This window comes from Cervus canadensis, chromosome 10 (assembly GCF_019320065.1).
Source record: "Cervus canadensis isolate Bull #8, Minnesota chromosome 10, ASM1932006v1, whole genome shotgun sequence".
NCBI classification, from domain to species: Eukaryota; Metazoa; Chordata; class Mammalia; order Artiodactyla; family Cervidae; genus Cervus; species Cervus canadensis.
In genome coordinates this window covers 71,315,393-71,341,154 of record NC_057395.1, presented here as the reverse complement: position 1 = coordinate 71,341,154, position 25,762 = coordinate 71,315,393, and the positions used below count along the sequence as shown (strand labels likewise).

Genomic DNA, 25,762 nt, shown 5'->3' with positions numbered 1-25,762 from the left:
AGGGGCGGCTGAAGGACGAGGGGAGAGGGGTGAGCCCGGAGGGCTGTCCTGCAGGGCTGTCCAGGAACAAAGGGAACGCACTCGGAGGTGGGAGTTGGGGGCGGGAGGGAGAGTGTCCAGGCCACAGAGCCCAGGTCAGAGTGTGGGGATGGGGGTCAACAGCTCCTAAGCCAGCCTGTGGGAGAACTTTCCCCTCACCACCACTGCTCCTCACACAACAGGGCGGCTTGAGGAGTGATCTACCCGTCATGGGAGGCATGCAAGGCTGTGACGACTTGGCAGAGGGCTTCAGGCGGGTCTTGAATTTTGAGCAGGACGTCTGTCTCGGTGACAGGCTTTCAAGCTGTGTTTTAGAAAAGGGTCCCTTCCTTTCCAGGTGAAAGTGGATAAGACAAGCAAAATGAATTGCTCTGGGTGATGGAGATGGCCCAGGGACTCCTGAGTACAGAGGCAGAAGCCTGGACAAGGGGGTCTGGAGGCCCCACCTGCCCTGGGGTCTCAGTCATCAGTAGGAAGCGCACGTGCTCTAGGCTAACCTTCTCAGAGACACTCGTGAAAGCTCTGGCTCCCTCCTGCTCCACCACGGGGCTCCCCTCCCAGGAACTCAGAGATCTGGGGCCTCTGTCCACCTGGGCCCCACACCCTCTTGCACTTCCACCTGGGTCAGTCTTGGCCCAAGATGTAGGATGGTCCTTCTGCCGCCCTGACAGGCCCCTGGAGTCTGGGAGGCCTTGGTTGAAGCTCTAAGAAGGGAGGACGAGGCTGCAGGAGACCTGGGTTCCTGGCGGGATTCGCCGCTCAGTCTCCATGTGCTGGTGGGGGCCACACCCTCTCTCTGGGCCTCAGTTTTCCCATCTGTAAGCTTCTTTCCCATACCTGCTCCTCTTGGTCTTTCCCATCTCAGGAACAGGCAGCTTTATTCTTCCTCCCAGCCTGGGGACCTTGCTATGTCTCTTTCTCTCACCTGCCCACCACCCCACCACCACCACACACACACACTCCAAATGCTGTCAGTAATCCATGCAAACCCACCGGCAGCTCCCACTCTGGGCTGGGCCCTGAGGGAGTTCAGACCCTCCTCTCTGCCTGCTTTGCTTCCAGCCTTACCCCTGCAGTCTGTGCACCTCTCGGAAGACAAAGGGATCCCCTAAAACCCGACTCAGGTCACATCCCTCCACTGCGGAAACCCAGGACCTCCCCATCGTACCTGGAGTCAGGTCACCCTTCCTCATGGTGGTCCTATCTCCCCCATCTCACTTTTACTCTCCCTATCAAACCTGCCTCCCAGCCGTTCCTGGGACTCACTCAGCCACTCTCCAAAGTCTTCGCCACTGCTGTTCCCGCTGCCTGGAATTCTCCCTCCACCCATCCCCCATCCCCCACAACTAAGCTTCTCCCCCTCTCTTTACTCATGTCTCCTTGCAAATGTCACCTCTCAGAAACACCCTCTCTGACCACCCTGTCTGATGGGGATATCCCTCCTGCAGGTTCTGCCCCTTTCTCCTGTTTTATTTTTCTTCTTGGTACTTGTTCTCTCTTCACTTTCTTCACTCTCTGTCTGTGTAAGAGAAAGAAAGCTCCAGAAAGCCAGAATATCTTCCCTCTCATCCACTGCTGTAGCCCTAGCAACTAGAACCCTGGCGTGCAATGGGTGCTCAATAAATATTCACTGAGTGGCCGAAAGAAGGTGCAGAAGGAGACAAGCTTTGATTCTCGGGTGCAATCTACGCCCCATTTCTCAATGGAATGTTGACATTCAGCTCTTCAACTCCCTCTTGATTTCAAACATCGTTGAAATCAGAGAACGGAAGTCAGCTGGTGTAGGACTTTCCTGGAAGTCCAGTGGCTAAGACTGCCGTTCCAATGCAGGGGGCGTAAGTTTGATCCCTGGTCAGGGAACTAAAGATCCCACAAGCCACAGGGAATGGCAAAAAAAATTTTTAAAAAGCCAGATAGTATAAAGGGAACCCAGAGTTAGTGGAGTGTAACAGGGGTCCCAAGGTAAGAAAACTCCTCTTCCCAGACCCCCCACCCTGGACAGGGGGCCAGCTCCCAGCAGCGCTCCCCTGCCCGGGTCCCGCCCCACCCGCGACACCCCTCCAGCGACTGCCAGCCCGCACCCACCAGGGCGCCAAGTGGCGGCGGGCCTAAGAAAAGGGCTGCTGTCAGCAGCTGGGGATTGGGCTCCTCAAGGTTAGGCCGGCGTTATCAGTGCCCGGCGCGAGCTCAGTCACGGAATGATGTTTTCCAAATGTTTGCTCAGTATTAGCAGGGTCGGGGACCTAAATGTAACTTCTATTGAATATTAACCGGCCCTGGGCAGAGGCAGAGAGGATGAGCTTGTCTTCCGAGAGAACCCCTGAGTGGGGGTGAGGGGAGGGGGGGCTGGGCTGGGGATCCCAGGAAGGGCCCATCTGTGGGCCCCTGGCCTACCGCCAGCTTGTACCACCTGCATCCCTGACCCTATTTCCTGGGCTGAATTTCCAATGTCGAGAGTCAGACATTTGTCCTGGGTCTGACAGCTCAAGCTCAGGAAGGTATAGGTTTATAGGAAAGAATTTGGGACCTGCTGTTGGGCCCACTGACCCCCAGATTTCTTCCCAGAGTCTCCGTTCTTTAACCCACTTGACCACCATGGAATATCCTCTGGCCAAACTCACAAGACTTTGAGATTCAGAGCCCTTCTCTGGGGTTGAGAGGAAGTTTCAGGAGACTTGACCAAATCCAGGTGCCTCCCAAGGCCATCAGTCCTAGTTTTCATCCAGGGAATTTGGTGTCTGCTCAGCTCTAGGGAGCCCGAGTTCTAGTCCTGACTTCCTCTGCCCTTGACCCAATCATATCACCTCTCTGGTCTCAACTTCCCCATCTGTAAAATGGAGAGATTTGATGACCTCCTATACACCCGACTGGTCTATGAATGCTACATTTACAATCCATGCTTTCTTGTCCTCAGAGACAACTTTGGAGTTCTAATTCCCAGATTCTCCTAGGGCCATCAAGGAAGGGAAATAAAAACTTGTCCCAACTCTCCCAATCCCTGGGGCTTCCATTGAGAATCTCTCTTGGCTCTGAGAACCTTCCACCAAGCCAAGGAGGGGTATTGGGACTATAAAACTTAGGTAGAGCTAGTGAAACCAGTCAATCCTAAAGGAAATCAACTCTGAATATTGATTGGAAGGACTGATACTGAAGCTCCAATACTTTGGCCACCTGATGTGAAGAGCTGACTAATTGGAAGAGACCCTGACGCTGGGAAAGACTGAGGGCAGGAGGAGAAGGGGATGACAGAGGATGAGATGGTTGGACGGCATCACCGACTCAATGGACATGAGTTTGAGCAAACTTCAGGAGACAGTGAAGGACAAGGAAGCCTAGCGTGTTGCAATCCATGGGGTTGCAAAGAGTTGGACATGACTTGTTAAGTTCATTTGTTAAATGAACAATAAAAACAAGAGCTAGTCATGCCCTTACTTCCCAGAACTTGACCACAATGGCAATGGAACCCTTTGCTACCCTGGCCTGCTCTCAAAGCAACTGAGCCCACTGCATATGTCATGATCTTCTGGTTAACCCAAGCATGCAAATAACCACCAGCCTTTCCTACTGCCCACACGCACTTGCCATTAGCTGATTCTCCTCTCCTCCTGGCATAATGCCACCTTCTCCAAGATAAGAAGCAACTAGCTATTTTCAAGGCTAAGCCAAGGTAGAATGGCTGGGGACCCTCGCTGCCCTGGGCCTGCCGTCTCTGCGGCAGTCCAGTGGGAGGACCAGGGAACAAACACACATGTCCTGGTGGGCAGTGTGTATTTGCACAGGTAGATCAGTGGGCATATAGCAAGACAGAGCTGGAAGGGTTCATTATCCACCCCAGTGATTTTATAGATGTGAACACTGAAGCCCAGATGGGGCAGAAACTCCACTGAAGTAACACACACGAAAGTGACTCTGAATGTTTAATAGGAGACACCTATAAAAAACAGTGAGATGAAGGGACAGGCTACCTGCAGCCTAGGAAGGTAGCCGTCTGCTCAGGTGAGCTGGCAACCTTTCTCCCTCCCACCTGTCACAAGGCTTGGAATTTTAACACAAGAGATTCATTCTCTCAAACATAAAATCTTAGGCTGTTGAGCTGATGGAATCACTGGCTGGTAGAACCCTAAACTGTTTGACTCTTAGACTGTGGCTCTCAGTTGTTTCCTTGCCTCTAGCTATTCATGTGTGTGCCCAGTTGCTTGTCGTGTCCGACTTTGTGACCCCATGGACTATAAGCTCGCCAGGCTCCTCTGTCCATGGGATTCTCCAAGCTAGAATACCTGAATAGGTTGCCATGCCTTCCTCCAAGGGATCTTCCCAACCCAGGGATTGAACCTGGGTCTCCTGCATCTTCTGCACTGCAGGCAGACACTTTACCGCTGAGCCACCAGGAAAGGCCCTAGCTGTTCACACATGCCTCATATTCCCATTCATGACATCTCTTTTATTTATTTATTTTCTTTTTTGGAGGCCATGGCCTGTTGAATGCGGGATAGTAGTTGCCCGATGAGGGATTGAACCCTCGCTTCCTGCAGTGGAAGCACAGAGTCTTAACCACTAGACAGCCAGGAAAGTCCCTCATTCATAACATTTCTCATTCGACAAAGTTGTGCTCAAGTTCAAGGTGAGAGTGGTCAATCCCATTGAAAACTGGGTGGGGGAAAGCTGGGGGGCATCTGCCCTTTGAAAAAGATTCTCCTTGCTCTTGAGAACCACTGAGGTCCAGATGAGAGAATCGTGGTGTTGTGAGCATCATGGTGTGTTCCTGAGGGTCATAGCCCAGGTTTTGCAGCAGGGGTCATAAACTCTCAGGGCCCTATAGGGATGAGACCCAGAGGATATTTCCCAGGAGGTGGGCAGAGAAACAGGGGCTCAGAGGCAGAGTCAGGGAGGGGAGACTGCCAGAGCCAAGTTTCCCCCCTTCCCAGTTGGCCGGGGGAAGGCTGGGTCCCAGGATCTTGATGGGGGTGGGGTGGAGCAGGTATGTGTTTGTACAGAACTAGACCAAGGGTTTTGGCTAGTGTGCGCCGCAGCTGCGGGCTGGAAGTGAAGGTCTGGGAGCCAGTCTCAGGGCTGGGAAAGGTGTGTTCAGCAGAGAAGGAGACAGATTTAAAAATGGACTCAAGTTACTCAGAGAAGCAGTTAAAAGATGTTTGTTTCCTGAGCTCGGGCTAGAAAACTTTCAAACATTCCTAGAATGCGGTGGGCATAGCAGGCACCATCGAGGTATCATCCAAACCACATTGAGCTCAAGACCAAAGCTTGGGGTTCAAACTTCGGAGCTTGCTTCGACCAAATGGGGGGGCCGTGGGCAAGTTGTTGACCCATTCTGGGCATCAGTTCCCCTGTCTATGAAAAGTGGGGGTGATAATAGCACCCTGCAGGGCTATCATGATAATGAAAAGAACTATCAATTGTGGAAAAGCCCAGCCAGGTGGAAAAGCCCAGCTACTGGTATCAGGAGGCAGGAGACACTCTAATAAATGTTGTGCCCCAGCACTCCCAGCCTCCTCCACCCAGAACAAGTCTGATGCCTTGTTCCATTTCTCTAGAGCCTGAGGATGCTGGGTCATATGATACCCAAGAACGAAGACTAAGGAACTGGGGCACTTGACCCTGGAACAGGAAGATGGGGGATAGAGCCCCGCCCCGTCCCCGTTCACATTTGCTGAGTCTAGTCGTGGGGCGATGGAAGTTCATCATGCCATTCTCTATGTTTTTCCTGATGCTTGAAATAGTATATTAAGCAAAAACACCCAGGGACTTCCAGGTGGTCCAGTGGTTAAGACTTCGTGTCTCCACTGCAAGGGGTGCAGGTTCAATCCCTGGTCAGGGAACTAAGATTCCACATGCCAAGGAATGCGGCCAAAAAATGAAAAAATAAAATCACATTAAAAAAAAACAAAAAGAAAAAACACCCAACCTGGCTGCCTTGTGGTGGCGAAGGCAGGCAGGGGAGGTGGTGCTGGGAACCTGAGTAGCTGAAAGTAGGAGCTTATCTCTTGGAATCTTTCTCAAGACCAAGCCCAGCCCCTCCCTATGGTCAGATCTTCAGGCCCTCCCTCCTCTCAGCCATTAGCCAGTCACCTGGGGCCTGTCACTGAGTCATAAAGTTGTGGCCACAGTTGTAAATGGCTGTCAGGAGCTTGTGGGTGCGGGTGGGGCAGGGGGTGGCAGGAGGGGGCCGAGGCTCACCTTCCTTCTTCATGCCAGCCCGGAAGCACTTCTTGAGCCTGCAGTAGCGGCACTGGTTCCTCTTGTCTTTGTCCACCACACACTGCCGGCTAAACCTGGGGAGGGCTTGGGGTGGTTGGAGGAAGAAAGGACAGCCCTCCTTCTCCCAGGGCTCCACTAGGATCCTGGCCATCTGGTTGACCTCCAGGCTCCTTGCTCAAACCTTTCATCCCAGGAGTCCTCCAGCTAACCAACCAGGAGCTGGAAAGGCCCTGTGGACTCTCTGAGGGCCCAACCCCGACCCCCTAAACATGAGGAAACAGGCTCAGAGAGTGGACACGTGGCCTCAGATCACTCAGCTATGAGTAGAAGGCACTGCTATTTCCCATGTATCTTATTAAAAGCCCAGAGCCCAGAGTGGGCTGCTGGCTGTGAATCAGTTTCAGTACTTGGTCCACATAAGCCACTTTCTGGAGGGGGATATGGAGTAGAGGCAGGCAAGCACCACTGTGGTTCTGGGTGGTGCCCTGTCACCCCCGGGCTCTGCCGTTGATTCAAGCTGGGTGACCTTGGGCAAATTCCCAGTCCTCTCCAAGCCACAGCTTCCTCATCTATAAAATGAGATAATAATAGTAACCTCCGCAGAGGGATGTTGACAGGTGAAAATGAGATAATTACCCAAATGGGGCTCAATGCAGTGTCTGTTCATAGTAAGAGCTTGTAACTACAGCTGCTATTATTTTATTATTGTTGTTACCCAGAAGGGGAGATGCTTCTGAAGGACGACTCTCCAAGGCCTTGAGAGAAGTGGAAAGGCCTGGGGCCAACCCCCAATCCACCCCAGAAAAAGCGCCAGGTTGGGGGATGGGCCTCACCCTCTGCAGTTTCAGAGGAGACTTGATCCTAAGCCTCAGAGGTCCCCATTTGCTAAATGGGAAAAATCACAATGCGCTTCCAGGAGCAGTTAATATAGGCAAAAACTCAATATGGTGCCTGGCACATAGAAAGTGCTCAATAAAGGGCTGTCTAGAATAGACATTCCCATCTGGATCTCTAAGGGCGAAGAAATCAGAGGCTTGAAGGCCTTGAGGGGCAGATGGCTCCGAGACATACCCATGGAGAAGACAGACCTGGGGGAACATCAGCCCAAGTGCACCCATTTCCCAGATGGAGAAATCGAGGTTCCTCACCTGCAGGAATACATGTGGTTCTTCCTCACGCTTCTCCGGAAGAAGCCCTTGCAGCCGTCACAGCTCGAGGCACCGTAGTGTTTGCCCGTGGCCCGGTCCCCGCAGATGGCACACAGGGCGCTGACTCCCAGGCTGTTGGGTGCGTTGAGGTTGGCACCCTCTGATGGGGATGTGTCTGCGCCGGAAAAGCAAAGAGTGAGGATGCAGGAGGGGCAGAAAGTCACCTCTCGGAAGCCCTGCTCTCCTGGTGGTTTAGATTCAGAAACGGATGTGAACTTTGTGGGGATCTTTAAAGGGCTTCAGCCTCGGCTAGACCCAAGTGCTACTGACCCCTCTTCAAAGAACTTGGGCAAGTTCCTTGCTGTTTTGGTATATGTGCTGCCGAAGTGAGCACTCCTTGCTGTTATGGAACTCCCATTTTGCATCTATAACTTAGGGATGGTTGTGACACTGACTTCATAGAGTTGTTTAACGAGGGTCTGCTCCTCCCTGTGGTGGCAATCGCTAGCCTCAGCTTTCTCTGGGAAGGAATGAAGAAACTGGCTGTCTCCTAGGATGCGTCCAACAGTTGTGGACCCTGATTGGCTGGGCAGAGGGGGCTATGAGAGGGGAAAATATTCCCCCATCATCTCCAGAACAAGTCCTATTTCTCACTGAGTGGCCAAGGCTGGGTGAGTCTCAGCTTGGTACTCAGGGGCCTTGCAAATTCTGCCAGGAAACAGGAAGACATACATCAAGGACAGTGGCTTGTTTGCCCTCCTGGGAGGATCATAGCAAGGATCTGGGCACCCCATAGCAAAAGCTACTGCATTGGGACTTCCTGGTGGTCCAGTGGTTAAGACTGCACTTCTAGTGCAAGGGGAGTGGGTTTGATCCCTGGTCAGGGAAGTAAGATTCCCACATACCGTGGGGTCAAAAAAAAAAAAGAAAACACAACTGCTGCATCTCTGCGAGGAGGGGATAAGAGGCAGGTGGCTGTGGTCTTGGTGATTAGTGCCGCCTCTAAGTTGTCTGTGACCTTGGGCACGTTCCTTTTCCTTGCTTCAGTTTCCCCTGGGCCTCAGTTTCCCTAATTGCAAAAGAGAGCAGACTGACTGGTTCAGTCGTTTTCAATTTTATCTTATATTTCCGTAGCTGAACCCTCATTTTTGTAAGCAACTCTTCCACCAAGGATAGACCTCTGAGAGAAGATGATACTGTGAACCATCTCCCCAGAAAAATGCTTGCAGACACATACCACACAAAGTCACACACACACGCACACACACACACACACACACACACGTGTTTTCACCCTGAATCCTATCGTGGGCTCCTAGGGAACATCTAGCTAAGCACTGGACAGGGATATAGTGCTGTGGTTAAGAGCATAACCTCTCTAGCCCTTCTGCCCAGTTTAAATCCGAGCCTGCCCACTTCTTAGCCATGGGACCTTGGCCACATTAATGTATTTCTCAGTGCCTTCATTTTGTCACTTGTGAAATGCTGCTGCTGCTGCTAAGTCGCTTCAGTCGTGTCCGACTCTGTCCGACTCCACAGACGACAGTCCACAAGGCTCCCCTGTCCCTGGGATTCTCTAGGGAGTGGGTTGCCATAGCCTTCTCCACTTGTGAAATAGGGCACATAATAATCTCTAGGGCTGTTATGAAGGTTCAGTGAATCAATATATGTGAAGTGCTTGGCAGGTAAGAAGCACTATATCAGTGTTTGTAAAATAAAAACTTTTCTGCAGAAGAAGACTCTGGGAGCAGATGATTTCCAGCCTCCGTGCACAAGCAGACACCCTGCCACATCTCATTTCTATCATGTCCTGGCTGAACATCTCGTCGCCTCTGAGGGTGCCCAGGAGCACAGTCCCCTCCACTTGGTGAATTATTCCTAGAGATGAGGATAATTGTTAAGCTGCATTGGTGCCCTTTCTCCTCCAGTCTTGCCTCCTCCAACCACCAGGAGAGCTGACCCCACAACTCAGGCGGAGACTGGGGGAAGGGCTCACACATCCTGGGCAGGATAGGCTGGGTGCTGCCAAGTAGCTCATCCTGCTCCCCAGGGTCAGGTGATGGTGCCCATTCTCCAGGTGAGAACATCAAGGCTCAGAAAGGACAGGACCTGCCCAGAGTCATCACACTGCTGCTAAGTAGAGGAGTCGGATTTACGGTCCAGGCATGCAGGCTGGTGCTGACCTGGCCAGTGCTGTCCTGTTGGGGTGTCTGCTGGAGCCTCTGATGAACAAGCACCCCCTGCTCCTTCTGAATCAGGAATGGGAGGTGGGTAGGGAGCTTGGAACCTTTGAGCTACCAACATAGCACATATGCAAAACATCGCCCCAACTTTCTGGCCCACTTCAAACTCCAATGTGGAATGTAGACCCTTCTTAAAGATGCTCAGAGTTCCTGACCTGACTCGTGGAGGGCGCAGGACCAGTTACCAGTGCTAAGCCCTCAGGTGCCTTATCGCGTGGGATCCTCTGGTTAGCCCTGGGAGGCAGGCACTGTGATTTATTCCCATTTTACAGATGAGATAACTGAGGCTCAGAGCGGCAAATGAGCATAGTTTACACTGGTAGGAAGGATGAACGCCAGAATTTGAGCCCTGATCTTTCTGGCTCCAGAGCTAGAGCTGCCCCGTCTTCAAGACATCGGGTAAGCCCCTGCCTCAGGAATACACACTTCCTAGGAGCTGGAGGCACCCACTCTGAACGGATGATGGGGGGCTAGATGGTGGTCAGGTGTCTTACACGCCGTCTCTCTGGGGTCACACATACCCCGCCTAGTGCAGCAGCTTCTTGTTTACCATTGCCTACGTGTTTTCCCCTCAGCTCCCTCACGTGATCCCTGGACACTCCTGAAAGCCAACAGGCCTGGAGTGACTAAGCCCATTTTGCAGAAGGAGCAAGGAGTGGGGAGGTGACATGCCCAAGGTCACACAGTGAGTGAACGGCAGGGGAAGGCGAGCAGATGGTGAGACTGACCAAAGATCGTGCCCACTGGCCACGGGCAGGGCAGACACCTCTCTCTGGCTGAGCTGAGCTGACTCAAGTGCTACAGAGCTCGGCTAAAGCTGCCGAGCCGGGGAAGGAAGGCAGGTGAGCTGCCCCCCTCCTCTGAGGCTGCCCTGCGACCGCTCAGGTCCTGGCATCCGGCCTTCCAAGCCTCCTCCCTTCCCCCACCTTCCTGTAGAAAACTCCCCCCACTCCTTCAGATGTGCTCTCGGTGATAACGGGAGAGGATGTGCGAACCTGGGGAGACACACAGGCAACGCAATCGGTTCAGAGACAAATGGACGTGTTGCTGATGTGACTCACGTGTGTCAAACGGCAATGGCATATCACATGAGCGCTGGAGAGTGCTGACCTCCCAGGACACGGATGTGCACACGTTCAAAAGCAGGTACAAACAGGGGCACAAGACAGGATGCCCAAACTGGACATACGTCCGGGAAACCCAGGACACACAAACCAATCCACGTCCAGAGCTCACGCGTGCAAACGTCCACAGACACATGTACACACACTCATTGCTGCTGACTGGATATGCACTCATTGCCACTTACTGTACACACACTCATCACTGCTTACCGTATACACACTCACTGCTGCTTACTGTACACACACTCACTGCCACTTACGGACATAAGCAAGATAAACACAGACATCCCTAGAGATAACAACAAACACGGACCCACTCAGAGAAGAAATGCAACTAGAAATCGACGGAGAACACGTGCACACACAGACCAGTGAACACAAACATGCAAATGGATTCCTGCAGACATACATTTTCAACAAAGTCCACCACTTGCCCACGTGTGTACATGGAAACTCAAGCACCCATGCCAACAGGAGCTTAGAATCACACACCAGTGTGCTTGTGTGTGTGTGTGCACGTATACGCGCGCGCGCACACACACACACACACAGCACGTGCGCATGCGCGCTGTTGATCCTCGTCTCATTTAGCAAAACTTCCCTGAGAACTCCATTTTCTCAAAGTGGGGCGTTCACCCCAGGAAAGTCCCAAAGACACACTGAAACATAGTCATGTCTCCATCCACCGTCTCTGGGAATGGGACATAACCTTGCCATCTCTCTGGACCTCGGCCCAAGGGGTTCAAGCAGGGATCCCGTTGGGCCCAATGACCAGGGCTGGACGCCGAGAGGACGCTCACCATGAAGTCCCCGCTCCCGGTGACATGCTGCACTGCGACAGCTTTGGTCACAGGGACCGCGAGGGCCTGGCAGGAACACCCGGGGCCTGCTCTTGCTGCAGACTGGCCCTGGCAGACCCCCCCGCCACCCTGAAGGCTTCTGGTCACTGTACTTGGGCACATCAACTTCACCTGGTAACGCTGAGCTCTCACCTACGGGAGCACTGTGCTCACCCACCACTCTCCCCCCAGCCCCAAACCCAGTGCGGCAGACTCGCTCCGGTACCTGGGTACACCTGCCCCCACCTACCATTGCCCATCGTCAACACCTGCACATTTTCAAACTCCAGGGTGGTGTAGGCTGGGTCCAGCGCGGCACTGTAGTCGGCCATGTCCATGTCGACAAGGGTTTTGGAGAGGCGCATCCTCCCTCTCCCCGCCTCGGCCACCTGCCCTGCCCAGGATGCCCACCCCGAAGGCTCCGGGCCGAGCCCCGGCCTCCGCCCTCCGCCCTCCCACCGCCTCCTCCCAGGCGCCCTCTCTGCCTTCCTGCGTTTCAAACCGTCCTCTGGGAGGGTCTGCCGGGAGTCCGGGCCTAGCCTCTGCGCAGGGGTGGAGGCTCTGCTGGGGAGGGGTGGGGGTTAATGGTTAATCGGCTCCCCCCTTGGTGGACCGGCTGGGCGGGGCCCCGGGGATTTGGCTGTCTGTTGGTTTCTGGCTGACACCGGGGTGCTCTTACAACAGATGGGGGGCCCTAACGCCCCAATACCGTGTTACCAGTCCTGTGAGACGACGGACACACGCTGCCTCTCCAGCACTCACTGGGCCCTGACTCAGCCACTCTCCGAGCCACTGTCACCCCGAGTCATGCTGATATTGACACGCTCACATGCGCCCCCAGACACTGACAACCCACCTCCAAGACGCCTTAACTCAGGAACTTCCTAAATCATTGACTCCGACCCTCAGTGCTCCTGCAGAGAAAACGCCGCCTCATGCTCGTGAATCAAAAGCGTGGTCCCAGGCCCCACATACCAGTCATCTAGATCCTCATTCTAGGAGGTCCCTTCCAGTTTCCTGCCTTCCCTGGGGGCAGGAAGGACGGAGAGGACCAGACCCCTGTCTAGGTCCCCTCCCCTGCTCCCCGGGACCCCACTCTGGGCACCACCAGCCCCGCAGTGCCCAGGTGCTCAGGCCCAGACTCTATCACCCCTTTCCTTGTCACCTCCTCCAGCTACCCCCCGCCCCCGGCCCCCTGCCTCCCCCAACTCCCAGGGAAGAAGGGAGGCTTATAGCCCCTTAGACCCGGATTAACGTTCAGGCGCCTACCACCTACTAATCATGACTCTGGGTAAATGATTCTCCTCTCTGAGCCTCAGTTTCCTCTTCTAGGAAAATGCACAATCAACTTCAAAGGGTGGTCTGAGTATTAAATGAGTTGGCGTTAGGAAAACACCAAACAAGCATCCATTTCCCTCCACCCCCACCCTCTTGGCCTCCCTTTCGTATCTCCCTCGTTTCTCTCCTCCCTCCAGAGTGGGCTTCGTGGGCACGCCACCTGAGCAGTGCACTCTTGGGCAGAGTAGCACCACCCTCAGGCTCCTTAACAACGAGCCTGCATTTTTGTTCGGGACTGGGCCCTGCTGATCTTGTGGCCTTCAACTCATGGCTCACACTTGTCTTCTCACCCCCTCCAGCCCTCACTGCCCGCTACACAGACACGGGCAAGAGCTCCCGACCTAGCTGGGGAGATAAGGTCTCGAGGTAGACGTGGAAAGTGCAGGTCTAGGGAGAAGGACCTACGATTCTGGAGGCCTGGGAGCTTGTCCTCCTTTGTTGGAGGGAAGGGCCAGGCAGAGGGATTTGGTAATAAGGGCAAGGGTGGGTGAACTAGTGAAAGAGGGCATTAATGAGTGAGTGGGTGGGTGAATTAATGAAGGAGTGAATTAACGAGTGGGTGAGGGACTTCCCTGGTGGTCCAGTGGTTAAAAATCCACCTTGCAAAGCAGGAGACTCGGGCTCAAGCCCCGGTCGGGAAACTAGACCCCACATGCTTTGAAGCAACTAAGCCTGCACCTCAACTACTGAACCTGAGTGCCGCAACTAGAGTCCATGCACCATAACAAGAGATCCTGCGTGATGCAAGTAAGACCCGATGCAGCTAAGTCAATAAATATTAAAAAAAAAAGAGTGGGTGAATTACAGACAGGGTGTGTTAATACATGAATGAGTGAATTGATGAGTGGGTGAATTACTGAAAGACTGAAATGAATCAGTGAGTGAAATGGTGGATTAGTGAGTAAAGGACTGAATGAGTGAAACGGTGAGTGAATTAATGAATGGGCACATCGGAGGGAGAGGCGGCTTGTGTTTGAGGGGTGTGTGGAAGCCTCCTCCTCACATTCTTCCAACTATTAGAAGCCCTTTCTCCGGCCTGCCTGTGTAGCCTTGTTCTCCTCCCTCCATCTTCCCCCTGAAGCTTAGATAATTGGGGGCAGCAATTGTTCTGGAGAAGAGAGGCTGGATTTGGCATTAGGAGACCAGATTTAGGGCTTCCCTGGTGCCTCAGATGGTAAGAACCTGCCTGCTATGCAGGAGACCTGGGTTCGATCCCTGTGTGGGGAAGATCCCCTGGAGAAGGGAATGGCAACCCACTCCAGTATTCTTGCCTGGAGAATCCCACTGATGTCAGAACCTGGTAATTTACAAACTAGCTCTGTCGCTATTCAGATAACTTTGTTTAAATCATGTCTCTCTAAGGGCCTCAACTTTCCCATCTGTAAAGTGGGGTGAAGATGCTGGCCCAGTTGTTTGTTGATAAGTACAAGACCTTGAGGGAGGGAAAGAGGGACAGAGATTCCATAAGGGCCGATGGAAAAGACTTCAGCTCCTGGTGGATTCCTCCCATGTTCCTCCAAGGACATCTGAGCCTGGTTCCAAGAGCTTTGGGCAGGAGACCCAACTAAGGGATAAACATAGAGGAGAAGGAGGGACAGTCCTGGAAGGGGCTACCTAGGGCTGACTCTGGATCTTGTCACCTGTCTGACACCTGTGACAGGCCACACACAGCTACTCCTCTCACAAACCTACACATAGGGCGTCTCATCCATAGGGGAGCAGTTCCCTATTTCCAAAAGTGGGCTGGGATCGCTGGAATGTCAAAGTTTAATCCATAATAAAAATAACAAATCTTTGATCTTGATAGACAGCATCTTAGATTAAATAAAGTCTATGATCAATAGAGACAGCAATGCCACATGCATGTCTGTTACTGGGTGGGCAGCCTGTACACTGTAAGTTACTCCACACACAGGGACACAGATGTTTTACCAAACACACAAGACAGGTGATCCACTGCCTAAGAGGTACATTCCAGAAAACAATTTCATACCCCATCCATGTCCCACCAATCACGACCTACCGCATAAGTAAATCTACCCACCCATGAACTGGAACTTGCGTAATCTATTACATACACGACTCGCCCCAGCCTTGAAAAGGTGAAAGTGAAAGTCACTCAGTCGTGTCTGAGTCTTTGAGACCCCATGGACTATACAGCCTATGGAATTCTCCAGGCCAGAATACTGGAGTGGGTAGCCATTCCCTTCTCCAGGAGATGTTCCCAAGCCAGGGATTGAACCCAGGTCTCCTGCATTGCAGGCAGATTCTTTACCAGCTGAGCCAGCAGGGAAGCCCAAGAATACTGGAGTGGGCAGCCTATCCCTTCTCCAGGGGATCTCCTCAACCCAGAAATCGAACCGGGGTCTCCTGCATTGCAGTTAGATTCTTTACCAGCTGAGCTACCAGGGAAGCCCATCCTTAGCTGATCCCAAACAGTATCTTCTAGATACACATCCCTCATATAAACAACTGGCCACCTCTAAGATCTACCAACTCTATGGTCTCTGGCAAGCCATTATTTCCAAGCCTCAGTTTCTCCTTCTGTAAAATGAGCCAAACTTGAAATTTGTTGTGAAGATGAGACGGGATAATACTATAAAGTTCTTAAATTAAAAAAAAAAAAAATACTATAAAGTTCTTAGCCCTTTCCCCACCCCCACCCCCACCCCCCCGCAAAGGATAAACCATGGACCTTGAAATCAGAAAGAGCTGGGTCAAAAGTCAGGCACTGCCGCAGCGAAAGAGTCCGCGTGCCGCAACGAAGATCGAAGATCCCACGTGCCGCCGCGGAGACTGGGCACGGTCAAATAAAAACAAAAACAAAACACTCAGGCACTGCCAACTTCCCAAACTGCGACCTCGGGCTCCAGCTTTCTCAACCTTACTTTTGGCACCAGAGGGCTTGCACCTTTTCCCCGGGGGATGGTGTGGGCATGAAATGACCGAGTGTAGGCATACAGGGAACAGCAGAGACTGCTGGGACCGATTCCTTGACCTTGGCTACAGAGTTAGCTGGAATCGGGACCCCCACACAGGAGAACTCCGGGGACAGTTGGCCCAGCCCTGAGCAAACCCTGGCCTCTTTGCCATCAACTCTGCAGCTTTTCTTTACTTCGGCACCGCCCCCCCACCACCACCCCCAAGCTCAACATGTCCCAGATCCCAGGGGAAAACAGGCCTCAGAGCTCACTTGGAGGTCCCACTCCTTCTTGTCATAGATGGAGAAGCAGGAACCTCAGGAAGGAGAAGAGGGGCATTTTGTGAGCAGTGCCTTGGGCAGCCAGAGGCTGGGGAGGAGGGGTGGTGGGCAGGGTGTTCAAGCCAATGGTGCGGACAGAAGTTAAGGGAGCTGCCATTCTGAACCACAGCATTTTTCTTTTCAATGACAATAATGTTTCCAGGAAGATTCCACGCTAGGCCTGGTGCTAAGACCCTTCCACTCTTCTCGGCTGATCTGTCCCACTTTGTAGTGGACACAACTGAGGCTCAAAGAGGTGAAGCCTCTTGCCTAAGGCCAACCTGATGTAAGAGGAGGGGCTGTAACTGGAACCCAGTCTGACTCCAGAGCTTGAGGGCTTCACCCCCTCCTTGCTCCCTCCCAGAAAGAACCTCGGACTTCTGAGCGCTGGTGGCTAGTGGTCCCATCGTCACGTTACTGCTGGAACACTCAGGGGTCTGAGAAGCCAAGGAGCCTGTCCTGGTGCACGCGCAAGTTCAGAGGCATCCTCCAGACACCGGCTACCCCACGGCCACCAGGCATCTTCACGGCCCCTGGGTGCTCACGTCCCCACCGTCTCCAGCCTCTCCTCCCCAACCCATCACCCAGGGAGCGGTGCAGGGAACCAGGGACTTATCAAGACAGAGAACAAAAGTCGTGGGGGAAAGAAGCCAAGAGCCATCTCCACTCTGGGGTAGGGCCCTTCAGTCTCGCCCCTTTGAAATTTCAAATTCCAGTTTGTGGACAAAGTCCTAACTTTCTCACAATATAGGTCCCCAAACACTGACCAAACTCCAGTCTGGGCAGCCAGCAGGGCCCAGTGTGGCCTTTCGGCTTCCTTTGGCAGCTCTCGAGGTCTCGGGGCACCAACCGGGGTCTGTCAGGTCATGCCTGCAGCCCTAGACCACCCCACAGGGACCCATGCCTCCCACCTGAGAGGACAGCCCTCTTCCTGGAGCTGGGATCTGTCACTGGCTGGTACCAACAGCAGATATCAGGTAGGCTCCCTCCCTGTTCCTGGCTTCTTTTCTCCCCCTCATACTCCCTAAAACCACAGCTCATCCCACTCTCCTTGTCCTGAGCACAGGCCATGTTGGTTTAACCCAATCACGGAACTTCAAGACTGGACAGGGTGTCTCAGCCACCCACCCATTTGGCAGATGGAGAAACTGAGGCCCCCAGGGGAGTGGCAGCCGTTGAACAGACCCAGGGCCCCTCACTGAGCCCTGAGGATGGAGGACACATGCTGAAGATCATGCAGAGGCAGCGGGGTGGGGGCTGGGGGGAGCTCGGTCTTAACAAGACCACAAGCCCCACGAGGAGCCCTTTGCTTCACTCCAGGGCCCTGGCAGTGCCTGCTACGGACCCCAGAGGGTGGGCTGTCTGATCCCTCAAGGACTGATGGCCACTCGCTGGGATGCCCTGGAAGTACTGGGTGGGCAGAAAAGTTCGTTTGGGTTTTTCTGTCAGATGTTATGGAAAAACGCAAATGAACTTTCTGGTCAACTCAATATTTCCGAGAGGAAGAGGAGGAAGCTGAGGGCTGAAGGCCAGTGGGCTTGGAAGGAAACATTTATGTGGTTAACTGATAACTAAGCCCCATCCTTGGGCCCCTGGAAGCCTCCTTCCTCCTTCTCCTCAGCATGATTAAGACCAACTTACCTACTCGCTAATCATTGCTGAGCCTGTTGATTTTGCCTTAAAAAATTAACTGGGCATGAGTTTGCGGTTTGCCTCACCCCTAACCCTGCAAAGCAAAAGGCCTGGGTGGGCAGGAGGACGCTGGGTTATGCAAGAGGCCATCAGCCTCCCCACGCACAGCCAGAGCCACCTCTGCTGCTCTCCAAAGGGGAGGTTTTGCTCAAGAGTCAACAGTCTGCTTGTTTCCCCTGCTCTGGGTCCTGAGCAAATTTGCTGTGTTACCAAATAGAGATAAAGGCAGCTGGAGGGGGCAAGGTGGGGGGGAGAGTTTTCCAAACAGGGATGCGAAGCGGCGGCTTTGAGCTGCGATTCTGGAATCCTGCGGTGTCAGAGCCAAGGGAGCCCTTTGGAGGATGTGGCCTGGGGTCTTTCAGATGGATGGGTTCTGAGGTCCTGGGAGCCAAGGTAGTCTATGCCCAGGCCCTACTTCACCCGCTGTCTGCCTGGTCTGCCTACGAACGCTGGTCCTTAATATTTCATTTCAAAGTGGAGCCAGCTGCGAATAATGAGAATCAGAAAACCACCGGTTCAGCCTCATCGTACAGATGGGGAGATGGAGGCCGAGTGGGGAAGTAACTTGTCCAGGAATATAAGGTCATCCAGGGTCTCCAGCTAGGCTAGAGCAGGCAGGAGCTCTCTCTGGTACTCAGGGATGTATCCTGGATGTTAGTGAACAAAATGGCACTGAAAGGCCCTTCTTCGCTGTTTACCCTCCCTCCCAGGGCTGGCTGTAAGCACAGTGGTGCCTGAGAGCCACTGGGAGGTCTGAGTCAGGGAGGAAGGGTGGGGATGAGGGTGTCACCTGGCCCGGAGTCCTGTGGGCCCTCTGAGAAGCAGTTATGAGCTGCGAACCAGAGGCTCAAAGTTATACCCCATCCCAGCCACATCCTCTCTCTGAAGGATTCAGGCCATAGAAATAGATGCAGAGCCCTGCCCTGACTCTCTCGACCTCTCTGGGTCTCAGTTTTCTCATCTGTAAATTGGGAACAACGGTACCTAACTCACAAGGTTGTAGTGAGGATGAAATGGAGTGGGATCTACGCTATGACAACCATGGTCAACATTTACAAAGCTGTTTTGAGGGCATTTCACATATTAACAGGCTTCCCAGGCAGCTCCAGTGGTAAAGAATCTGCCTGCCAATGTAGGAGACATAAGAGACACGGGTTCAGTCCCTGAGTTGGAAAGATCCCCTGAAGGAGGACATGGCAACCCACTCCAGTATTCTTGTCTGGAGAATCCCATGATCAAGGAGCATGGCTGGCTGCAGTCCATAAGGTCACACTGAATTGGACACAACCAAAGCAACTTAGCACACACATATACATAATAACTCATCAATCCTCATAACCACTCTACGATGTAAAGCCAAGTTTTTAATCACCATATTATAGACCCAGGGTACAGAGAGATTGAATCATATGCCGGAGTTCACACAGCTTCTAAGAAGCTGGGATTCCAACCTGAGCAGTCTGGCTCCAGAGTCTGTTCTCCTAATCTCCAAGCCACCCTGCCCTTCCAGGGCTGGCACACGGTAAATGCTCAATGAAAAGTGGCCAGTGTGATGATAAAGTAAGCTCCATCCCAAGACACATGTGGGCTGTGTGTATGGATTGTGAGGGCTGGAAGGAGGCAGAAAGAAGACCTATCTCTGGGCAGAGTAGTCAGAGAGGGCTTCCTGGAGGAGGTGGCATCCTAAGCAGAGGAAACTTCCAGAATTGGAGAACATGGTGGGTGACGGTGAAAGGGCATGGAAGCCACTCTGGTTGGAGAGCAGGGCATTATGGGAGATGCTGTCTGCAAGGCTCAAGAGGTAGAATAGAGAGCGTGGTCTAGAGAATGATCCGGAAGGAAGCCAGGAGGACTTGGGTCCATGTGGGCGGGGCCTCCCTGCAGGCTGCCTTCTGGCAGGTGGCTTGTGACTTCTGAGCTGAGGCTGTTTCTGTCCTCCTGTGTACCTTCCTCCCTCCTGGGTATGTTCCTGACTTTATATGCAGAAGTGACTTTGGGAGTTGGATGGGGCCTGCCCAGCTCTTGTTGGGTCTGAAGGGTGCAGGTCCTGGTATTCAGGTGAGGGATGAACTCACATCCCAGGAACCATGCTTGGTCTCCCCCATCCTTGTTCTGAAGGGCTACAGGGATCTGCCTGGAGGCAACTGAGTTGAAGTGTTTGGGACCCTGAGACTCAGGCCACAGTTTCTGTGTACAGTTGCACAGGTTGCTCACTGCACAAAAGTTCTCTGGGTAAGGGAGCAAGTGGAGGTGGAAATCCAACCATGTTCCACTTACCAGGGCAACTGCCCGTGGAGATCTGTCTGCCCAGGGGTGGCGCACCACTCACTCATTTTCACAAAATCTCCATGTGAGCCCTGCTGTAGTTCTGTTTCCAGCTACTGTGACCTTGAGCAAAGTCATTTCCCTCCTGGGCCTTGGTTTCCCATTTGAAAAGCTGTCTAGCATAAGGCAGAGATTCAACCCTGATGGTGAATTAGAATCACCTGGAACCTTTAAAGAATACTGATGCCCAGATCCTGTCACAGTCCAGTGATCAAATCTAGGGGTGAGTGGGTGCTGGCTCTGAGTATTTTTTAAAGTTCCCAGGTGATCCTGCTGTGCAACCAAGATTGACACCCATCGTAGGAGGGCTTAAAATTCTGGAGCTGGAAAAGCCTAGACGTGTATCCAAGTTCTACAACCTCCTGGTTGCAACTGCAATGAGGCTCCATTTCCCCATCTGTAGAATGGGAACATGATAGCTTCCTCATAAAGTCAGAATACCAATTCAACGAGATGCTATTCAGACAGTGCTTGGCACTGTGGAGGGCCTGTAGGGAGCTCCTGATTCTTGGTATTGATGACTATTAATTTGCCAATAGCAAAGCAACTTAGCACACACACATGTACATAATAACTCATCAATCCTCATAACCACTCTGCGATGTAAAGCCAAGTTTTTAATCACCATCTTATAGACCCAGGGTACAGAGAGATTGAATCATATGCCGGAGCTCACACAGCTTCTAAGAAGCTGGGATTCAGAGACTCAGGGTCTGGTTCTAGTTCATGGGTCTTCATATTGTCAATAATATGACATTAGCCAAGATGTTATTGAAGTACGAGCGATTGTTCTTACGGTTTGATATTTTCCCCAATCTGCTTAAAAAAAAGTAAATTTCTTTTTTAATTGGTACTACATTCACATGACTCAAAAATCAAAACAAAATAAAAGGTGCAGGAACTTCTCTGGTGGCCCAGTGGCTAAGACACCTCGCTCCCAAAGCAGAGGGTCCAGGTTCAATCCTTAGTGGGAGAACTAGACTCCCGCATGCTGCAACTAAGATCCAGTACAGCCAGATAAATAAATAAATACATAATTTTATTTAAAGGTGCACTTGAGGAAACTAGAGTCCACCCCTGCCTCCTGTCCACCGGTCCACGGCGCTCTTTACCCGCAGCTAATATATAAGATCATATGACATCACCTCCCACCTCTTAAACTGTTCTGCATCTCACTTTGTTCATTTACCAGTATAACCTGGAGATTTTCCCATAGCAAATGAGAACGAGCTTTGAGGATGGAAGGGTTGTTGCCCCCTTTCACAGGTGAGGAAACTGAGGCTCACAATGCTGAGTCAAGAGCATTTGACCTATGGCTAATTGGCTCCAGAGTCAGTGTTTGCTTTCCTGCCCCAGTGTGGCCTTCCAGGAAGCCTGGCCCAGACAGCTTTGGAGCCAGGCCTAAATTTCTCCAACCCAGGCCTGGCAAGAGGAGATGGGATAAGGACGGGTTCTCACGGCCCCCCACCTTGTCCAGGTCCTGAAGTCACAGAGGGGCTGGAGTGTGGGACAAAAAATGTCCAAGGTCATCCAGATAGTGACCCAGTGCGCAGATGCCCCCTGCATGGGACAGTTAGGGCCTGGTGGCCGTGCCCTCCAGTGGAGTGGAGCCTGCCAGGGACATTCTGGCAACCTCAGACTGTGCAGGTGGTGGGGGAGGCAGGAGGAGGGGGGCAGGTGGGGAGGGAAGGGAAGCCTGGCTGATGGGACAGGCCCAGGGGAGAGGAGGCTGAGGGGACGTCATGCCTAGAGGTCAGGAAGGAGGATCTGGGATTCATGGTAGAGGGGGCAATGACATTTGAACCAAATGTTTTCTGCTCAGGCAACCCCAGGGCTCCCTCTGGATTCCTGACCTGCTTCAGTTCACTGACTGCCTGACTTTGGACAAGTTACTTTCCTATTCTGTGCCTCAGTTTCCCCAAGGCAAAATGAAGATTAGGAAGCTGGTCTTCAGGTAGCCTTAAAACACCCCTAAAAGGCTCTGTGAGGTGGACTTCCTTTAGTGATCCAGTGGCTAAGACTCTGGGCTTCCACTGCAGGAGCTGTGGGTTCAATCCCTGGTTGGAGAGGTTCCACATACCTCAAGGTGCAGCCAAAAAATAAAATGAAAAATGAAAAATAATGACTGTAAACTGCAAAGTATTAAAAAAAAAAAAAAAAGACTCTATGAGGCTCCCCTTGCCTTGTTAAGGGAATTTGAATCTTGCCTTGATCAGAATAGGGTCTGCCTGTCAAGGCCCCGGGCCTTCCTGGGTTGGGGGCTGAGGTGACAGCATCTCTACCCTGCTCCAAAATCTATACTCCTCCCCTTGGCCCTGTGTCTGTCTCCCACCACCTCAGCCTCCTCTGCAGGTAGATGTGGAGTCAGGATCATACCTGAGGGGTCCCGGGGGAAGCCCTGGCCCCAGTCTGACATCCTCCTCCTGGTGTTATGGGGTCGCACACAGCGGGCAACCTCTTCATCCTTAAGGGAGCTCCCGCAGCCACTCTGGCACTCAAGACCCTGTGAGGGCCGCCAGGCAGAGTTAATCTCTTAATACTGGTCACAATGAGATTTCAGGGATGGATGGAGGCAGTCTCCATGGAAACTGCAGACCAGCCTGGGACCCATGCAAGGAATTAGCCAAGGGCTCAGTAAGGGATTCCTAGAGACTCAACCCAAACAGAAACGGGAGACACCGCGGCCTGAACGCCCCTGTCCTGCTCCATACACCTCGCTGTACTGTCTCAGCGCTCTCTGGTTACACTGGACGGAGCCACCTTCACAGGGAGAGCCCTGTCACCTTTCTGGGCCTCAGCTTCTTCATTCTCCAATTGGACTTATAATCCTTAACCCTGAACCTTTTCTAGAATAGTCAGGCTTCAGAATCTGCCAGAGCTGAGCTTGAAGCGAGGCCTTTCCCACTCAGACTACAAACCCAGACCAGGCATTTCCCCTCTCCTAGCCTCAGTTTCCTCATCTATATAATGGGTACAGTCACTGTGGTACCTGACTGGTGGGTACTGATGCTCAGTGACTGAGTCTCCTTCTTACCTCTTTCTGACTGCTCCTTCCACACTGCACTTCTGCCCTCCACTCCAGCCACTGCAGCTTTCAGAACCCCATAGCCCCTGACTTATCTCTGGCCTTTGCACACATCACACCTTCCGCCTGGAGCAGCTGTCACACCACTCTCTTCACCTCCTCACCCTCCAAGTCCCACCTAGGTCATCTTCCTCCAGGCAGTCCTGCTGACTTAGGCAAGTCAGGGCTCCCCTTGGTGCTCCCACAGCCCCTATTACTTTATATCATCACAGCTCAATCACATGGTGGTTACTGTTTATTTGTCTGCCTCCTCCACTGGACTATGTCTCATTTTGCCCTTATAAGTCTCAGAACCCAGCTGGCAGTTAATATAATGGGTTGGATGAATAGATGAGTGAATGAAGAAATTTGCCCATCCAATCATTTGACATTTATTCAGCACATTCTACGTGCACTATCGTGGGTGCTAGAGGTGACACGGGGAACAGTTAAGATCCCTCCCCGACAGGGCTGCTGAATTAACAAATAAAAACACAGGAGGCCCAATTAAATTTGAATTTCAGATAAACAGTGAATAACTCGTTTAGTACAAGTATGTACCAACTAACACAGGGGACATATTTATATATATATATATATATTTTTTTTTTTCATACTTTAAAACTTCAGTTGTTTTATCCTCCATTTCAAACATAACTGCATTCTACATTGGATCTGGCCACCTTATTTTCTCCCTCAGGGAACTTACATCCTGGTGGGGAGGTGCGGTGGAGACAGAAGGAAGTAAAAAAGAGAATTTCAAACATGAGTTAAGTGCGGTGAAGACAATCAAACAGCACAATGTGGATAGCACCTGGGGATGGTAGGAGCCTTCTGTGTCCTGGGTGATCACCAAGCTAGTGACCTTGACCTTCAAGGGACAATTCTAAGCTCCAGTGAGAGGCTACCTAGGAAAAGCCCTCTGAGGGTCATAAAGGGAGTGGAGGCTGTTAAACTTGAGAGAAGGGCTCTGAGGCGAGCTAACAGCGCAGCCGGGGCTCACCTGACAGACTCAATTTTGCAATTTGGATCTGGGCCCTCACAAACCTTCGCGAACCCGCAGCCCTACCCCCTCGGCCAGTCAAAGTCCTCTGCGGGGCTGAGAGACGGTAAGGGGCCAAAGGGCCGTACAGAGAAGCGTGGCCACCTGGGCCGGAGCGGGGAGCCCTGACGCCATCCTCCCACCTCCGTCCCCCGAAGGCCCTTGGGGCGCAGGGTAGAACCTGCGCGGCGCTGAGCCCGGGGTCTTCCAGGAGGAAGCCGCCTAGACGCTCCGCAGGGCCGCGCTTGGCGTGTCCCGGGCTCCCCCTAGTGGCCAACGCAGGAACTAGCTGACAGAAACTTCAAAAAACGCACGGGCTTCACCAATCACAGCCGACGTCGTACTACAATCCCACCAATCACAGGCCCAGATGGACTACGACTCGCCAAACTCGGCGAAAGACAGTTGGACACAATTCTCTGAGGTTCTGTTTACGAGGCAAGCAAACTTTCCTCCAGTCACACATCGGCACGTGGTCACTGCACCAATCAGAACGCAGTATTTAAAAACTGGTTCCCTAAGGCCGGTTTCGCGCTCCCATTACACCATTCGCCTAATTTGTATTCCCAATATCCGGTCCCAACAGGCAAGCGTCTTTAATGAGTGTCCTAGACTTTGTGGAGGCTCTATGTGGAAGGCCATATTTGCTTTCAGGGTCATTTCTTTATCTTAATATTTAATGATAATATATCATTAAGTATCCTCCCCCATTATAAAAATTAATGTGTGGAGAGTGAGAAAAGCTTGACCTTTGGAGTTAAATACACCTGAATTGGATGTTTCCTAGCTTTGTGAAGTAGGTCAATTCACTTTCCCTTCCTCATCTTTAAAAAATAACAATAATAATACCTTCGTTAATTGTCATTGTCCATCACGCCCCATCTCAATTATTCAAGTCAAAATCCTCCCATCCCTACATCAACTCATCAGAAAATCCAGTTCTTGCCACCTCCAATGGTTTCTCAAATTTTTATCGTCTTCTCATCTCCACCACAGTCAACCTTGTCCCCACAACAGTCACCTGGAAAGTGTGGAAGGGAGGGAGCTCCCTTAGCAACAAGCAGCATGACAAAGCTCTGGTGGTTTTACTTGGCTGCAGCAGCCCAAACCTCTAACCCGGTCTCATGTGCCATTCGTGAATCTATAGTGCTCTGGTGAAATGAGCTAAGAAGCCCTCTATATACACCGACCATACACAAACGATTGTGTTTGACTTCAATTTTAATAGAAACACATTTTCCTAAGATGGGACAGGGTGAGAAAACCAATAATTGACGATCCAAAGGAGTTCTGGATTGTGACTTCCCTGTGGTTCAGTGGTTAAGACTCTGCACTTCAAAAAAAAAAAAAGACTCTGCACTTCCACTGCAGGGAGGCGCGTTGGATCCCTGGTGTGGGAACTAAGATCCTCAAGTGAATGCTGGGTGGTGCAGTCAACACCCCACTCCCCCAAA

General features: G+C 52.2%; 1 protein-coding gene and 1 long non-coding RNA gene across 4 annotated transcripts in view; one reads left to right on the top strand and one right to left on the bottom strand.

The window, feature by feature from the left end:
- Nucleotides 1-25,762, bottom strand: part of HNF4A (hepatocyte nuclear factor 4 alpha) — a 64,768-nt gene that overhangs the window by 17,793 nt on the left and 21,213 nt on the right. The window contains exons 1-3 of one of the 3 annotated variants that reach the window (XM_043479932.1): nucleotides 11,857-12,136; nucleotides 7,401-7,575; nucleotides 6,232-6,326 (exon numbers count right to left, since the gene is read on the bottom strand). In XM_043479932.1, the coding sequence (XP_043335867.1) occupies nucleotides 6,232-6,326; nucleotides 7,401-7,575; nucleotides 11,857-11,971 (385 nt within the window). In that variant the 5' untranslated portion in view covers nucleotides 11,972-12,136. Of the gene's footprint in view, nucleotides 1-6,231; nucleotides 6,327-7,400; nucleotides 7,576-11,856; nucleotides 12,137-25,762 lie in introns of those variants that run through there. The other 2 variants (XM_043479933.1, XM_043479935.1) reach the window with 2 other exon arrangements.
- Nucleotides 16,973-25,762, top strand: part of LOC122448545 — a 29,808-nt gene continuing 21,018 nt past the window's right edge. Inside the window, exon 1 of the long non-coding RNA XR_006271654.1 lies at nucleotides 16,973-17,162. This is a non-coding gene — a long non-coding RNA (uncharacterized LOC122448545). The remainder of the gene's footprint in view (nucleotides 17,163-25,762) is intronic.